Source organism: Dermacentor variabilis, chromosome 3 (genome assembly GCF_050947875.1).
Source record: "Dermacentor variabilis isolate Ectoservices chromosome 3, ASM5094787v1, whole genome shotgun sequence".
NCBI lineage: Eukaryota > Metazoa > Arthropoda > Arachnida > Ixodida > Ixodidae > Dermacentor > Dermacentor variabilis.
Window position 1 is genome coordinate 48988011 of NC_134570.1, and position 18446 is coordinate 49006456.

Here is an 18446-nt window from a genome sequence, read left to right on the forward strand (position 1 = left end):
AATAAAATCTTAGTTTTTGCAGACCTGAAGACAAACAGGATGCAAATGAAATTTGAGCGGAAGGAACTGCAGGGGCAAACAAATGATGGAACGATTAAGTACGGAACAGCCGTCATGGTAGTCTTTCTCAAGACTGGATGTGGACTTGGTACGAAGAGTCGCGAACCTGATAATCACCTCAATGTAAATAAATCATAATCATAACCTGACCATAGGCTCCAACTGTGGGGGAGGGTGCAGCAAAGCCTCCCCAAGTGATGGCAAAGTCAACTCCCCCAACCTAATGTATTGAATGAGCTCCGCACTGTTTGCATTTTGTGAATGCTGTCCTCGCTTTTTTTTGTTCGGCCTACATTCGAGGTTATATATCTTTTTGTTGGCTTCAGATTTCAAGGGGGCAGTTTAGAATCGGGGTCGGCCTAGATTCGAGTAAATACGGCATAAGAAAATTCTTCCAAGCGAGCAATTCTATGAGGTCGCATGAAACGTGCACACATGGCGAAACAGATATGTCGCAGAACGTAAGGAAGTGAGAAGGAAGATGCATAACTGGAGGTGGCTAACGCAACACGAGAAAGAGAAAACTTAATTTACAACCGTCGGGTTCGGTTAGAGTTACAAATAGGGCATTGAGGAACTTGGAAAGTCTGTGGAGTACCTGATGGACGTCATACACCGGATGGGGCAACACTGAAGAGCACGAGAGAGGTGGAAAAGGGCCACCACCATACTAATCCCCAAGCTGGGCAAGCCCCCCAGTCTCGACAACCTCTGGCCAAACCTCAACGAGATGGCCCACAGAGCTGCGCGAGGAGTCGTCGACTGTGTAGCTACCTTGTGGCACGGCGCTGAGCTTATGGACAATTGGGACCCTCCCTCTTCATGTAACGAACTTGCCAAACATTTTTACATGTCACGGAGATAACCTCGACCACACAGGAAACTATGCAGACCACCGGCTTCAACGCTCTGTTTACTCGAGGTCGGGGCATACCCTAACGTCGCATTGTTACACAGAATCTATCCAGAGATACGATCAACCAACATTTGCGAGCTATGCTTAGACCACGGAGTAGCTCAGACATAGCTACCTTAGAATACATGCTCTGGCGGTGCCACGAGTTATGCGGCGGCGTTAGTCGTCCAAATGGAAAGCTGCCCTAAGGAGCACCGATCTTGAAGCTATGGGCTGTCCATCGGGCTCACGACGCAGCAGAGCAGCTTTTCTGTACTGTTCTCTTGCTTCTTCTTCTCTTACTTCTTTTTTCTTTTTTCGAACGGGGGTTGCATCCACAGCATGCGCAATGTGCGACAAGGTGCCCTGATAAGTCTTGTTTCTCAATGTTATTCCAGTGCTCATGTAATCGGTCGCTGATGCAACTGCACTGCCTTCCTTCTGAGCTACTGTGTAAATAATGCCACACTAACTAGACGACCATTCAATCTGTCCCTTTTGAAGGCCACCAATAGTGGTTGTCCAGACAGTTTAGGATTTGGAGCAGTTTGGATTTGGATTTAGATTTAGATTTAGATTTTAGATTTAGATTTTAGATTTAGATTTTAGGATTTGGAGAGTATTATAGCGATAATCTATAGTCAATTGGCGAAACTTGTTATTACTGTGCAATTGGGTCGGTGCTGCTCAACAGTGAAGCACGACGTGTCAACAGTGACCAATTAGACTTGCCTTCCGACTGACGGCGTACCATGGACGGTACATTGCAAACGTTTTTATTTGGCTGGGTAAGGAACGTGATCTTGTAAACAATTAAATAAAACAGATATGCACCTGGGCACGAGACAGACAAAATTAGAAATGTGCTAGCACAATCTGTGCTTTCAAGCACTAGAGAAGAAGTGATGGCAAACGTCTTATGAGCATTCCAAATGACAGATGTGCTTTGCAGCACTAGACAAAATGTGTACTACGGCCAATAAAAATGCTAGAAGCTCACCGCGGAAAAGAAAATCGTAGAGTCTTGTAGGTGCCAACATGAGATATAGTTTGTCGCAAAGATGGTGACGGTGGGGAAGAACAACGTTCATACCATCCCGTGCACTTTCTTTGAGAGGCGGTTTGCCGGCTTCCTGTGTGTCTTGTGGCCTTTGACGAGTCGATTCGGTGTAAAACCGGTGTAAAATCTTTCACTTCCTGCATTAAGTAGCCGTGACAGGCATTGCTGTCATTGCTCCATAAATATATTCATCAAATGAAGTCATCGTCCTCGCTGCTGGAACGTGCAAGTTGTGTATCACGACGACTGAATAATGAGTTAAGTTCTCCCACCCACGGAAACACAGATGCGTTCAGTCAGTCAGCTTTGCTACGAGCCATCAATTTATGAAATTCTCTTCCTGAGAGCACTGTCACGCAAACGGATAGAGATAAATTTAGGCAACTATAAATAAAAGAATATAAAATATAAAATAAAATAAATATAAAGTAAAGAAAATAATAAAATATGTTGTTCGTTTTGTACGCTTCCACAAAATGAAAGTTCTGTTTATCTTAGCATTGTTAGTATTGTTTCTCTTTCTGTTTTTCATGTTTTGAACTACACTTTCTTTATGTGATGTTTCATTATGTGTGTGATAAAATTTTTTCGATGTTTGCTTACTACCGCAGCTCTGCATTTGTAACCCATTTTGTAGTGATTATTTACTTCTACTCATCCTTGGGGTGTTCTTGTTTGCAATTTTCTTACTGTGATGACCCCCTTACTTAATGCACCTTATGGACCCTAAAGTACCTTAGAAAAACTTAAACAAACAAACAAATGCCACAACTGGCGTGGCATCGCTGTCATGGCGTCTTGTTCATACAGTCGCTATCATGCCGTCATCGTCATCAATAAATCAAATTTACACAAAAAGCAGAAGCAAAATCTGATGTGTGTCCATACAAATCCCAACAGTAAACGCATCGATCTCTGAAAGTGTAACAGATGCCATGCTTACCCAAGATTATCCCAGTGTCTTTGCATCTACAGCTTCCATTATTTTCTCTAGGCAGCCGATCTCCACAGAATGCTAGCTTCTTCCTCTACAATGCATCCTCGACATCTGAGCGTGCATTGTAGAGGAAGAAGCTAGCATTCTGTGCAGATCGGCTGCATAAAGAAATTATGGAAGCTGTAGAGAATCTGGTCACCATGGCCTCCAATAGAAATGGATGCATTTCCTGTCAGGAAACACACAATTTTTGCTTCTCCTTTTTGTGTATGTTCTGTTTATTGCTTGTCAGCCAGCATTTACTTGTGTACATCAAACTTTTCTTTGTTAGATCATCTCTGTTTTCTTGTTCATCCTACGTGTTCTCTGGTGCCGTTTGCAACCAGGCTATTCCTTATTTTTTAGACTGCAACTAATCAATTTAACATTCCTGATGATGCTTCTGTGTACCTTATAAAATATTTTATTTGGCTAATGTAGCAAGAATGTATAGTGTGAAGCAGTAAGAACAGGGCCCGCTAACTTCTAATTAAGAGGTTTATTGTGAAAATGCAGCATTTATAAAGGCTATCAGAAAGTAGTACAGCAATAAAACATGCTAAAACCTAGTGCTTGATGCAACCGAACATAAAACCGGGAAAGGGAGAAAACATAAATATACAAGTCCAGGGAAGAAAACATTGTGATCACCAAGTGCGCATGTTCACCAGTGCGCATCTCAGCGCCTTAGAAGCTCACTGCGAATGTCTATCTACACTCCGCAATGATCTGGAGGGGCTTCAGGCCACTTCGGCTGCAACGTCTCGTTTAGTTGGTGTGCTGCAAGCTCGTCTAGATGACGCAGAGAATCGCTCTTGGCGCAATAACCTACTTTTCTATGGTTTACCCGATACCAACCCCACTGAAACGTATTCGCTAACAGAAGACTTGATCATTCGCCACTGCTCTGACCACCTGGACACCCAGTTGAGCCCTAGCGACATTGAACGCGCCCATCGCCTCGGACGACACTCTAAGGACAGGAAACGCCCAATTATCGTCAAGTTTACATCATTTAAAACTAAAGAATCAAATCTTTCTAAAGGTTCAAAATTCAAAGGTACAGACTACAGCGTAGGTGAAGACTTTTCGCGCCGCGTTCAAAACTGCCGGAAACATCTTGTCGCTTTTGCCAGGGCGAAGTCCGTGCCTCTCTCCCTGAGATTTAAAACATTGCATATTGGCCCCAAACGTTAAGTTTTTGATGAACTTTCAGAATCTGTAAAAGAAATATCTTAACAATCAACTCATCCTTGCCGGTCATCGCGCTATCCCCCACCTACGCCATGTGCCAACGTTTCACTATCAGTAATCTTTACTAACATTCGCAGCTTCCTGCCGAAACGCGATATCGTATCGAACCTTCTAACTTCGTCACGCAGCAGTCTACTTATATTAACCGAAACGTGGCTGAACAACAATATCACTGACTCAGAAATTCTGTTTGACCTGCCCAATTTTAATCTTTTTCGCGCTGATCGTAAGTATTCTCGTGGGGGAGGAGTCCTAATTGCAGTCAGCGAACAATTGTCTTGTTCTGCTATTAATGTCGCGTCAGACTTAGAAATGCTGTGGATTATGTGCTGCGCCTCACCTCTGACGTTATTAATTGGTGTGTGTTATAGGCCACCTCGCAAAAGTCCCGACTTTCCCTGCAAGCTTCACAATGTTCTAAATAGACTAGTATCAAAGCACCCTAAAGCACACATCCTACTATTTGGGGACTTCAATTACCCCAATATCGACTGGAGTAACCAACCTCAGCCCATAGTTAGTCAAGAAGAGCCGAATGACTTCATTGACGTTTGCCTTAATTTTAACTTGACCCAAGTTGTATCCGAACCGACACGCGTCGCAGGGGAAGCAGCGAACACTATGGATCTCATACTGACCACTCATCCAGTCTTCATTTCATTACAGGCCTCCGAGAAATCAGCGACGATAAAGTAATCCATGCCAACTTTAACTTCTCACATGAATTAAAACAAACTTCCCAGAAAACTATTAGGCTCTATGATAAGGGAAACTACGAAGCAATTAACTCTGAAATAACGAACTTTCTGTCGGTCTTTGAAACGTCCTATCTTTCCAGAAGTGTGAATGAGAACTGGACCCTTTTGAAACAAAGTTATCAAACTAACGAATAAATACATTCCATCATGCAGTTTACGAAAGAGTAATCAGAAACCCTGGTTCACAAAGACACTGAAAAGGCTCGAAAACAAGAAAAAACGTGCATTTCGTACAGCGAAACGCCACGCAAAGCCCCACGCATGGGAAAAATATTATGAAGCCGAGAACGCATACCTGGCCGAGATCGGAAGTGCTAAGCTTTCATTTTACGAAGTAGTACTACCAAAAATGATAGTTGATAACCCCAAGAAATTCTGGAAGGTGATAAACCCAAAGGAAGCGCGCGCTATCACCCTCACTAACAATGCTGGTGAAATCGTGGCTGATTCCGACTGTGCAGACATCTTTAACACTACATTTTCATCTGTTTTTACCGACGAATCCGAAGCACCATGTTTTACATTACCACTTATTATTACTACCGCCATGGACGCCATAACTTTCAGCAGTAGTGGAATTGCGTGCATAATAGATAAAATAAAAAATTCATCTGCCGCCGGCATAGATGACATCAATCCAAAAATTTTGAAGAACGCTAACCCAGCCTGTTCCAGTATTTTCTGTTTATTGTTTTCACAATCACTCTCCGAAGGAACCATTCCCGACGACTGGAAAGTGGGGAAGATCGTTCCCATGCACAAAACAGGTAATACTGATTCACCTCTTAATTATCGGCCTATTTCATTAACAAGTATTCCCTGCAAAATTATGGAACACGTCATTTACTCCCAAATCATGCAATTCTTAGATTCCAATAACTTCTTTCATCCGTCACAGCACGGTTTTCGTAAGGGTTTTTCGTGCGAGACTCAACTAGCCATTTTTCTTCATGACATTCACGGCAACCTTGATATTAATCTACAAACTGACGCCATCTTCTTAGACTTCGCTAAGGCATTCGATAAAGTACCTCATCAACGCTTGCTTCTTAAACTTTCCCAGTTAAACCTACATCCAAACATCATCGCGTGGATTAACGAATTCCTCACGCATCGCTCTCAGTCTGTCTTCATTAATAACCAATCCTCCAACCCGCTCCCAGTCACCTCTGGCGTCCCGCAGGGTTCCGTCCTCTGTCCCTTGTTATTCCTCATTTACATAAACGATTTACCCCAGCGCGTATCTTGCCATATCCGCTTCTTCGCTGATGATTGCGTTATTTATCATTCGGTAACTAACCCTTCTGACCAAGAATCCCTTCAGGCAAACCTAAACCTCGTGCTAAACTGGTGTTCGCAGTGGATGATGACATTCAACCCTAACAAATGTAAGTACATGTCTTTTCACCGCCGTCGCAACCCTTTTGTTTTTGAATATTCCGTTTCTAACTCCCCTGTTGACCTCGTCCAGTTTTACAAATACTTAGGTATCACCATTTCTCATTACTTATCTTGGCGACTGCACGTAACTAACCTAATATCATCAGCTAATAAAACATTAGGTTTCTATCAGAACTAGACTGGAATACGCATCGCCCATCTGGAACCCTCATCAAGCATATTTAACAAATGACATCGAAGCTGTACAAAACTGAGCTACCAGATTTATTCACTCTTGATACTCATACGACGTTAGCATATCATCTCTAAAATTACAATCAGGTTTGCGTGATCTTTCTGCTCGCCGTCGCATTGCCAGTCTTGTTTTGTATCACAAGTTTTTTTATTCGCCCCTAAGACAAGAACCATACATCTGCGCACCCCCACTCATTTTTTTTTCACAAACAGCAACTGACTGGAACGGCCTTCCCCACCATGTCGCTGCCATAACCTGTCCATCCACATTTTCGACTTCTGTGAACGCCTGCATCTTGTAAACCCCACCCCTTATGTAACACCCCAAAAGGGGTCCTTAAGGAAAATAAAGTGATGTGATGTGATGTGATGCCAAGAAACTTTTTTTTATAATGGCATGGAACTGGAAGAGTGTGCTTGCATAAGCAAGCTGTCAGTCTGTCTATTGGAATAAGAACAGCGTTTCTTGAAAGGTGTGGGCATGAAGGATTGGCAATAGTAATGATTTTTTTCCTGCACTTGGAATTTTCTGTATTTTCTTTCTGTAGCATTTTTATTTATGTTCGGCTGCATCAAGCACCAATATTTATCTGGACTTCAAAGATAACCTTTTTTCTGGTAATTTGTATAAATCGCCACATTTTTACAATGAACCTTATTTGAAAGTTAGTCCTCATCCATCTTTAGTGCCATCCTGTTGATACTGCTTCATGCTGTGCACCCTTGCAACATTTGTGTGTGTGTGTGCGTGTGTGCACGTGCATGCATGTGCATGGATTTGGATGTGAAATCAGGCCCTTGGGCAGAGGCATCGTTCTTCTCCTGTGCAGCCTCATGAATTCATTAACTATAGTGCAACAGAAATACGATGGACAAAAACGAAGCGAATACACACAGCACTTCGTTTCTGTCCGTTGTATATCTGTTGCGCTTTAGTTAATAATGAATACACACCAACTCGTCCAGTTTTCAGTGCTTATGTTGGGCTTATGAGCCCGCTTGTGTCCTGGAATATCTGCATGGCTATGTATCCTGTAATTTAAATTTTGGCCATGTGCTTGCTTGCAAGTCGCGTGTCAACTTTCTGATTTTCCAGACAATGTTGTGTGATGTGCAGGCCCCGCCAGTTTCTGGTGAATCCATGCAGGGTGTTGTGCAGGGTGCTGCTTTGATTGCTTTCAGTTCAGCTTTTCTAGGTGTAGGGTGACCTGGAATGGTAGTAGTCACTTAGATGGGGTTTAGTGTTATGTAGTGTCATACTACTGTTACACTGCTATTGCCACATCAGAGTACTATATGTGCCTGATGTTTGCTTGCATCTTCATAATCAGCAACCTCCTCTGTGTGTTTGGCATTTGTATATAGTCACGTGGCCTAATTGTTTACCCCCATAATGCAAGGTATGGGCCTGTTGCGTTCTAAGTTAAGGTGCTCCCGAGATTGTTTCTGAAGGGAGGGGTAGTCGTCTTTGCATCTGATATGCTAGCTGACATAGTATCTTGGGACCATGTTCTGAGCTCTTGAGGCAAAGAATTTGTGCTGCAGGCTGCAGCTCTATTGTCTGGGTGTTTGTTCGCTTGCTCTTTCTCAGAGAGGTCTACAAGGATGGCAAAGTCCAGGCATGGCATAATTGTTCCACCCATGTGCTGGCTGTGCTGTCATGGTCTTACACTAGCTGAGCATTTGTGGATGTTGACTTGCGGGTATATTGGTCCAGCTATGTGGAGCACAATGTGCTATCTGGGGTAGCTCTTGATTTTAGTCTTTTTTCCAACGTCGATGTAAGTTGAATTATCAGAAAATGAGAGGCCCGACTGGCCAAAAAAGTCTGCAGTGTTGCCGAAAGCTTGTTGCATCATTCTTTATTTCTGTATAAGATAGCTTTCCCATAGACTGTAGTGCACCATAGGCTGTAGTACTTCTTGTAGTATTCCCATGTTGTCGGTGTGGGTGGGCCAAATGTACCTCCAACTCTCACCTGGAATTTTCTGTCTTTCAGAAAGTTACATTTTAACTTAAGTGCTCTAACAATTTTTTTTAGCTCATCATTTTTCATTAGAGTAGCATGAGGTACTGCTGTTAAAAGCCTCTTCACTCTCTTCATTCTTTCATAAGCGGCATTACAGAATGCCCCGCAATAAAGTTTCTGCTGCTTAAGGCCCACTCATATCTGCCAGACCGGACAACTCTTTAAAAAGGGTTTCTTTGTGCTACGTGTAATGTAGTATGAGCATTCATGTCTTGACATTTGTACATCTGTAGAACCAGCTTTCTGACAGAGCGTTTGCTATACCTGATTATGCTTATTTGTGCAGTGCTGTTGAACAATACATATTGATGCAATGAACGTTTACCCACTCAAATTATCACGGAAGATGGTTGTTTTACAATTGTGCCCTTTCCATTCGACTGGTGTTAGATCATGCATAAGAATGCCCCCCCCCCATGCAATAGTCTTTGGAAGTTTAAGGGTTCAATAAAAGATGATGAACTAAATCTAAGTGCAAGAGCTTTTTTTTTTATTTATGACTCCTATTGAAATGCGACTTCCATGGCTGGCAATTCAACCCCTCGCCTTGTGTTAGCAGCAGAATGCTATAGTCAATGTGGCAGGCGAATAAATTGAACAATTTCTCTGCAGACATTTTTTTTCCTTGCCTGTATGTAGATAAAACTTGCAATAAGTGCGGTCCTTTATTGAATAAATCACATATGTATTGTGTGTGATATGTTATGTGATCACATATATTAATATATGTGATTACAAACTTATTAGAAACATGTAGGTATGAATCTATCTGCACACTTGATCAGCTGTGAATGTGCAAAAACTTCTTTTAAAGATTCCAAGTTTCACAGGAAGGGATCCAACTGGCTAACTACACTGCAGTTTTGATTTACTTTTCTTTAACGTGTCGTTTTCTACTGTTTTATCCCCACAAGAACAGGCTGTTTGCCTGCTTTTCGCATTGTTGCACGAGTTTTACATGACGGTGAAGATGGGTGCGTTGTCACTGTGCCACTATAGCAAGCGAATTTACTTAATTTACTAGCTCTAGAGTTAATTACCTTTCAAAGCAAATGTTAACACAGATGCAGTAAGGATACAAAGTCAGCAACAAATTCAATGTTAACGTGCATGTAATATGCACTTAACTATTACATGCACTTAACGTGCATGTAATATTCGAAAATTAACGACGCTGTTTATTCAAGTCACGGATTTGATACTATTTTAGAAAATTCATCACGATAGTCTACACTTTTGCTCTGTCAAATTTAAGGAAAGCTAACCTTTTAAGGTGCATCAGAAGATTCACGCTTGAAAACTGTCAAGAAAATGCAACTTAACGATACCGCGTTCAGCACAATGTTGAAACTTCGGGTACTTTGCCGTCTTATCACTTGCCCTTGCCGAGGTTGAATTTATTTAAGCTGCTATTTAAGCTGCTCCTTACGTGCGATTCTTGTATGCTATTCAATAGAAGAAAATTATGAAGCACCCAAAAGGCTATGTCGTCTCATGGCAACTCGAAAAGGTGTACGAAGTGAACGTGAAAATGCACTTTATTTGCCGCATGGCATGTCACCGAATGCGTAGAAATGGGAGAATGAAATCTGCAGTACAAGTTTTTTATTGCCCCTTCGCGTACGTATCGAATTTGGTAATCCATGTCTCCGCGCATTGCGCCTGCTGAGCGCGATGCCATTTCCCAAAACAAACCGACGAAATAGCTCTCCGCGCATGTATCCGTGCAATTTCGACAGAAAATCTCAGCGATCGCTGCGACAGTGCGACCAACCGGTTGGTCGCAGCCGAAAATCGCGGGGGTCGGCACTGCGACGCCGATTTCGGTCGCAAACGACGGAAATCTCTCTTCAGGTGCGACGAAAATCGCATCATGAGAAACAGGCTTGAGATATATTCAAGCCGGGCGATATTTAAAGGGTTTCCGAGCCGCCGCTCGGGCTCGGTGAAAGAACAGTCCTCGGATAGCATACGTTTCTGTGAACATCTCAGCCAAAGTTTTGCGGTCGGACATGCGCGGCGCGGAACTTTATATAAATTAATTAAATAGCATATTTTAACTTCAAATGGCTTTCTTCACTTCTATAAGCATGTAAGTGGTTATGGGCCCGCTTAGGTGCCTCCGAATTCGCAAACTTTATGTAAAATTGGTAGAGTTGACATACACACCAACAGCTTGTGAGAAAAACCAAGAAACTGTATTTGAATTAACAGAAAGCATTCACTTACTCCTTGTTCATGGTTTTGAGCATTGATGGAGTTGATTTTGTCCCTGGTAGCTAGCAGGTGCCCGTTAGTCTCCGTGGTAAACTCGTATCCCGGGTGCATGGCGAGCTGAAACACATGGTGATACAAATTCAAGCCGGGACATACATAAGGGGTTCCGGAGCCGCCCCTCGGGCTCGGTGGAAAAGCAGCCCACGGATAGCCTACGTTTCTGTGAACAACCAGCCAAGTTTTGCTATCGTACGTGGGCGGCGCAAAACTTCATATAAATTTGATTAAATAGCACATCTTAACTTCAAATGCCTTTCTCCACTTCGATTAACATGGAAGTGGTTCAGGGACCGCCTAAGTGCCTCCGAATTCGTAAAGTTTACGTAAAATTGGTAGAGTTGACATATATTCTAACAGCTTGTGCCAAAAACCAAGAAAGTGTATTTGAATTAACAGAAAGCATTCACTTACTCCTTGTTCATGGTTTTGAGCATTGATGGAGTCGATTTTGTCCCTGGTAGCTAGCAGGTGCCCGTTAGTCTCCGTGGTAAACTCGTATCCCGAGTGCATGGCGAGCTGAAACACATGGTGATACATATTCAAGCCGGGACATACGTAAGGGGTTCCCGAGCCGCCCCTCGGGCTCGGTGAAAACGCAGTCCGCAGATAGCCTACGTTTCTGTGAACATCTCAGCCAAAGTTTTGTGGTCGCACGTGCGCGGCGCAGAAATTTATATAAATTACAGTAAAAGCTCGTTAAACCGTACCCGCTTAAACAGTAGTTTCGTTTTAAAAGTAGTAAAGTCAAATCCCCGACTCAGCGGCCATTGAACATAATGTGTTTCGTATCCGCATAAACCGTACCAACTTACTGCGTACGCATCGGTTCAAACGTAGCGTTTGAACTTTTCGTCGCGCAAACACGGCGCTGCGCCGTCTCAATCAGGTGGCCCGGCAGAACTACACGCCTCAGAGATCGGAACAACGGCCTCCAAGCGCCCTGTGCGTTTGCATGTGAAGCCACATCAACATCAACATCATTTCGACGCGGTGCCAGAGAGAGTTATGGCGTCGTGCAAGCGAGGACTCTCGTCGTTCCGAAGCTTGGATAAAAAAGACGCCAGGTGCTCAGCATAGAAGAAAAATTGGACATCGTCCGTGCTATCGAACGTGACACGAAGAAGTCGGCGCTGACACGCAACAGGGATCTGCTGCTGACTACAGTGTGTGGCATTTGGAATGCGAAGAAGTTGCTCGGCAGCGCTGCTGCCACCGCGAAGATATGTCGGCTACGAGGTTCGACTTTTCGCCATCGTTGCCTCTGTTGTTGCCGAAGTGTCGACTAGCGACAGTGACGAGGACGACACGGAAAGCGATAGCACGGGCGTTTCAGGCCCGACAGTGGCATAAGCTGCGCTTTGCGTCAGCCTCATGAATGTAATCGTCGCGACGACAATAGGGGCACGATAATGTAACTATTCCAAATGAAAATTATTCCAAACTCCGGCACCCGTAACGAAAAAGCCGCCCCCGGGACTTCTACAGCACTACTGCGCACGTGCACGGTGAATACGTAACGCGAACGAGGAATCTGCCATGCGAGTGTTTGCCGAGTAGAGGGGGCTGGCCGAAAAGCTGGCACGCAGCTTCAGTAAGTTTGAGGCCGCTATCGTCGGCGTGCTAGGCCGCCGCGGCATCAAACGAAAATAACGCTTTTGTCGCGCGAAGTGAATAAATACTGCATGTTTTTTCCCCTTTCATCGCACTCTCTCTGAGTTCCGTTTTCGACAGGTAAGTGAGCGATCTCATGCTATTCGGTTAAACAGTACTACCGTTTAGTACGTACCCTTCCCGAGCTCCGGCCAACTACGGTTTAACAAGGTTTCACTGTAATTAAATAGCATATCTTAATTTCAAATGCCTTTCTCCACTTCGATTAACATGGAAGTGGTTCAGGCATCGCTTAGGTGCCTCCGAATTCGTAAAGTTTACGTGAAATTGGTAGAGTTGACATATACTCAAACAGCTTGTGCCAAAAACCAAGAAACAGAATTAACAGTATTAACAGAAAGCATTCACTTACTCCTTGTTCATGGTTTTGAGCATTGATGGAGTTTTGTCCCCGGTAGCTAGCAGGTGCTCATTTGTCTCCGTGGTAAACTCGTATCCCGGCTGCATGGCGAGCTGAAACACATGGTGATACATATTCAAGCCGGGACATATGTAAGGGGTTCCGGTGCCGCCCCTTGGGCTTCATTCCGCGGATAGCCTACGTTTCTGTGAACATCTCAGCCAAAGTTTTGCGGTCGTACGTGCCCAGAGCGAAACTTTATATAAATGAATTAAATAGCACATGTTCAAATACCTTTCTCCACTTCGATTAACATGGAAGTGGTTCAGGGACTGCTTAGGTGCCTCCGAATTCGTAAAGTTTACGTAAAATTGGTAGAGTTGACATATACTCTAAAAGCTTCTGCCAAAAACCAAGAAAGTGTATTTGAATTAACAGAATAGAGCATTCACTCACTCCTTGTTCATGGTTTTGAGCATTGATGCAGTTGATTTTATCCCCGGTAGCTAGAAGGTGCCCGTTCGTCTCAGTGGTAAACTCTTATCTCGGGTGCATGGCGAGCTGAAACACATAGTGATACATATTCCAGCCGGGACATATGTAAAGGGTTCCCGAGCCGCCCCTCGGGCTCGGTGAAAACGCAGTCCGCGGATAGCCTACGTTTCTGTGAACATCTCGGCCAAAGTTTTGCGTTCGTAGGTGGGCGGCGCAAAACTTTTTATAAATTTGATTAAATAGCATATTTTAACTTCAAATGCCTTTTTCCACTTCGATTAACATGGAAGTGGTTCAGGGACCGCTTAGGTGCCTCCGAATTCGTAAAGTTTACGTAAAATTGGTAGAGTTGACATATGCTTGTGCATATGCACAAGCATATGCACAAGCATATGCTTGACATATGCTTGTGCATATGCTTGTGCCAAAAACCAAGAAGGTGTATTTGAATTAACAGAAACCATTCACTTACTCCTTGTTGATGGTTTTGAGCACTGATGGAGTTGATTTTGTCCCCGGTAGCCAGCAGGTGCCCGTTCGTCTCCGTGGTAAACTCGTATCCCGGGTGCATGGCGAGCTGAAACACATGGCGATACATATTCAAGCCGGGACATACGCAAGGGGGTTCCCGAGCCGCCCCTCGGGCTCGGTGAAAATGCAGTCCGCGGATAGCCTACGTTTCTGTGAACATCTCGGCCAAAGTTTTGCGGTCGTACGTGCGCGGCGCAAAAATTTATATAAATTAATTAAATAGCATATTTTAACTTCAAATGCCTTTTTCCACTTCGATTAACATGTAAGTGGTTCAGGGCCCGCTTAGGTGCCTCCGAATTCGTAAAGTTTACGTAATATTGGTAGAGCTGACATACACACCAACAGCTTGTGAGAAAAACCAAGAAAGTGTATTTGAATTAACAGTTAGCATTCACTTACACCTTGTTCATCGTTTTGAGTATTGATGGTGTCAATTTTGACCTCGCTAGCTACGCTGTAAAAAAATTTGCCTTACTTTACAAGTAAGGAACGGTCATTTCCGTAGAACGGACAACTGTAAAAAAGAGACTAATACAAGAGTGCTTCTGTATCTAGAAAACTGAAGACTCTGTATTCTGAATCTGTACTATAACTGTTAAAGTACGGTGCTTCTCGCATTCAGAAAATGGAACACACTGTATGCTGAATCTGTACTATAACCGTTAAAATACAGGTGCTTGCCGTATTCAGAAAGCAAAAGACTCCGTATGCTAAATCAGTATTATATCCGTTAAAGAACAGGTGCTTGCTGTAGTTAGTCTTGCAGAGCACATCCATTGTTCGGAGAATGTGCCATCGAGGACAAAATTGCCCAGGACACGCGAGAGTCTACCATTTTATTGGTGCACTATTTGCTGGGATCAGCAGTGCTAACATCTGCGTTCGGAATGTGCATACGTGACCCACTGTTTTCAGCGGTCTTGAACAGCAATGCTATTTGGTCGATGCACTTCCAGGGTAGTTTTGTTTACGATAATACATCTCCTTCAATTCAAATGTCATGAAGGCAGCTCATAGGCGAAGCAGCCGGTCACCATTGAGAAAATTGTCATGCCAACACACTGACATGGCTGCAAAGATAAAACACTTTGCACTTTGTGATACAAATGCATTGCATAATATGTACAAAAAGGTGCAACATTTCAGTGCTCAAGTTCTTAGATCGCAGAAGCAAGTTTATTTTCTTCAATCACTCGTCTTGCACTTTTTCCTGGTGAAAGTTGTTCTTGACCCCTAGCCACATTGCGGGAGAAGCTGGTGCATATAATAGGTCAAGAGAAGCCAAAGTGTTAAAATAAAGGCAGCAAGGGTGTGCTTAGCAGTGGTGATTGGGATGGAGCAGGTATGAGCACTGCTGTCAGTTCTTGCTAAGAGTAGGGGTGACCAAAACAGAAAACGTTGTACACATGTAAGCAGTCATTAATCCAGTAGACCTAATTTTCCCAGAAGTCAAAATAGGTATTAAGATAAACAGCTCGCACAATTGGAAAAAGGAACGAAGAATTAAGAAAAATAAATTTTGTTAAACAAGATGCATCTGGTTAAGATCACTGTATATGGTAAATGAAGGCACATTATGAATACATATTTTGTTGAATGCCAATGAAGATATACTGACCAAATATTAAAGAATAGGGACATTAAAATTAAACTGGGTATGACCATAAAAGAGCACAGCCTGTGGAAAAAAAATGGGATGGACAATATGATAACCAGGTGCAAGATGGCAAAACATCGAGCGCTGTTTATGTTCATGCTGCTGTTGACGGCTTCAAGTTTCTTCAAGTTTCTGTCTTCCTGTGGAACCTTTGTCATACTTGAACAAGGAAATGGGTCATTTTTTAAACAAGTCAGTTCAAATGCTGTTCAAAGTTTCAGCATTATTATAATGAAAGAAAATATTATGGGCAGTTCTACTGGGTGGGCTTTCATTCACCAGTTATTTCCACAGCTGTAAGCTCAAAATTTAATTGTCTAAATGGACCTTAGCTCCTGGCAAACCATTAGCTGGTCTTTTTTTTCAACACAGATGCATGCACATTATATACCGTATTTATTCGCGTATAACCCGCACCAAAATGTGAAAAAACGCGTTTAAAAAGTGGGGGTGCGGGTTATCTGCGAATTTTTTCCTTGGGAGGGGGGGGGGGTCGGCTTCACCGCAATGTGCGGCGGCCTCCCCGTGTAGTCCGCCATCCCCATCGTCATCGACGCTTGTCAAGCCGATGAAGGGCCAACGAAAGGCCAGCATTGTTGAGCCTCGCGTTAGGCGCTGTTTAGTGTACTTACCCCAGTTTGCACTGTTTGCCTGCTTTGTTTTGGCATCATGAGTGCGACTCGACGGCAGTGTTTCACAGCGAAAGAGAAGCTAAAGATTATAGCCGCTGCCGAAGAAATCGGCAACAGAGCTGCTGCAAGACAGCATGACGTCGACGAGTCGTGCATTCGCGACTGGAGGAAGAAAAAAAGAGAGTCTCGAAGCAACGAACCGGAACAGGCGAGCGTTTCGGGGTCCGAAGACTGGCGCGTACCCCCACCTCGAGACGCAGCTTGCGAAGTTCATTGAGGAGCAGAGAAGTCGTGGCCACGCTGTTTCGACTGAGATGGCGCAAATGGAAGCCCTGAAGTTGGCCCGGGAATTGAACATTCCACGTGAGTTTCGTGCAAGCCGTGGATGGCTTCAGCGCTTCATGCGAAGACATGGATTTTCTATGCGGCGGCGAACAACCATGTGCCAGCGGCTTCCTGAAGCCTACGAGGAAAAGTTGTTGAACTTTCAACGATATGTGATCGCACTTCGGAAGGAGCACAGCTATTTGCTGTCTCAGGTGGGAAATGCTGATCAAACACCTGTGTACTTTGAGATGCCGATGGACACGACCATGGAAAAAAAGGGCTCCAAATCAGTCGGCGTGCTGACCGGCGGAAATGCCAAGCTGCGCTGCACAGTCATGCTATGCGCTTTGGCTGACGGCACGAAACTGCGCCCGTATGTGATTTTCAAACGCAAGACGCTACCTAGCATTCCACTGCCCCCAGGAATCGTTGTGCGTGCGGAAGAAAATTCGTGGATGAACAGTGGCCTAGTCGGTGACTGGCTTCGAGTAATCTGGGAGCGAAGACCAGGTGCCTTGCTGGCACGCCGGTCGATGCTCGTACTAGATTCCTTCAGAGGCCACTGCACTGATGCGGTGAAGGCTCGCCTTGCCGAGACCAGCACCGACCTCGTCATAATACCTGGCGGCATGACGTCCATGCTACAGCCACTCGACGTGTGCCTGAACAAGCCGTTCAAGGCACACGTGAAGCGGCTGTATGCCCAGTGGATGGCCGACGGCATGTACGCCCTCACACCGACGGGACGCGTGCGAAGGCCTGATATTCCATTGCTGTGCCAGTGGATCGTGGATGCGTGGAAAGCGATACCGGCCGATTTGGTGCGCAAAAGCTTTAAAAAATGTGCGATCAGTAATAGTCTGGATGGTTCCGAGGACGACTACGTCTTTGAGAGTGGCGATGAAGCCTCGGATGGCAGTAGTGAGAGCGGCGACGATTAAGAATCGGATAAGCAGTGACGTGGTGGCGGTCGTTTGAATAAATGTTCTGAAAACGAAATGATCACTGAGTGTGAGTTGCATCTTTCTAGCGCTCATTTTTTTTTTTCAGGTAAACGTGCGGGTTATACGCGAGTTCTTTTTTTTTTTTCCGCCGAGTTCAAAGTTAGGGGTGCGGGTTATACGCAGGGGCGGGTTATACGCGGGTAAATACGGTATGTTGGCAGGAGCACTAGCGAACTACATTATACTTGTTGCCACAACCAAAGTGAAACTTGCTAACAGTGAGTGAAAAAAAGCATTCCACAATACTGATTCAAGCCATCTGGAAAAGTTGCTCAAGTTATTGTACACCCCCCATCCCACCATAGACACAATTATACACCACACTGACTCTCATGGTGTCAACCATGCTATTATAACACAAGGCATCAAGTGAGGAGAATTAGGGGATTTGAGGGCACAATTCTTCTTAGACACCAAATGTGCTTTACATTAATGCTACATTCCAACTAACAAAGGAGCAGCCGTTTGTGAGATAGTGACCAATGCATACGAAAGCTAATGACATTCTGTGCAGCAGAATGTTGCTATGTGCACAAGTGCACTCTTTCACACAAAATGTCATCCTGCAGTCAAACCTTGTGCCAATATTAGAGTTTGAAAAACACCACAGTGGAAAGCAAGGAGTGCTAAATTTGTTGAAAATTACTAAAAATTACTCGATTATTCATTACCCTTACTGTTCGTTAAAGATTCAAAGAAACTTCCCTACGGGTGCTGTAAACAGGCACCCTGCTTTTTACAGCCATAGCAACAATGACCTGTGGCACAGACAAGAAATGCTTATGAAGTTTACGCATGAGTATACTCTACAAATTACACCCCATTTCACTTTCCAATGTGGT

The 18446-nt window shown here is 44.0% G+C and overlaps 4 protein-coding genes across 14 annotated transcripts in view; 1 reads left to right on the forward strand and 3 right to left on the reverse strand.

Annotated features, from left to right (window-relative positions):
* The window catches only part of LOC142575555 (uncharacterized), a 426302-nt gene that overhangs the window by 327504 nt on the left and 80352 nt on the right, over window positions 1-18446 (reverse strand). The window lies entirely within an intron of this gene.
* LOC142575568 (uncharacterized) overlaps window positions 1-18446 on the reverse strand; it is a 114543-nt gene that overhangs the window by 86436 nt on the left and 9661 nt on the right. The window lies entirely within an intron of this gene.
* Window positions 1-18446, reverse strand: part of LOC142575564 (uncharacterized) — a 66695-nt gene that overhangs the window by 36841 nt on the left and 11408 nt on the right. For 4 of the 10 annotated variants that reach the window (XM_075685024.1, XM_075685026.1, XM_075685022.1 and 1 more), the window contains exons 3-7: window positions 13923-14027; window positions 13412-13516; window positions 12968-13068; window positions 11356-11460; window positions 10897-11001 (exon numbers count right to left, since the gene is read on the reverse strand). In XM_075685024.1, coding sequence (XP_075541139.1) covers window positions 10897-11001; window positions 11356-11454 — 204 coding nt within the window. In that variant the 5' untranslated portion in view covers window positions 11455-11460; window positions 12968-13068; window positions 13412-13516; window positions 13923-14027. The remainder of the gene's footprint in view (window positions 1-10896; window positions 11002-11355; window positions 11461-12967; window positions 13069-13411; window positions 13517-13922; window positions 14028-18446) is intronic. The other 6 variants (XR_012826679.1, XR_012826678.1, XR_012826677.1 and 3 more) reach the window with 2 other exon arrangements.
* LOC142575567 (uncharacterized) overlaps window positions 1-18446 on the forward strand; it is a 365001-nt gene that overhangs the window by 18327 nt on the left and 328228 nt on the right. The window lies entirely within an intron of this gene.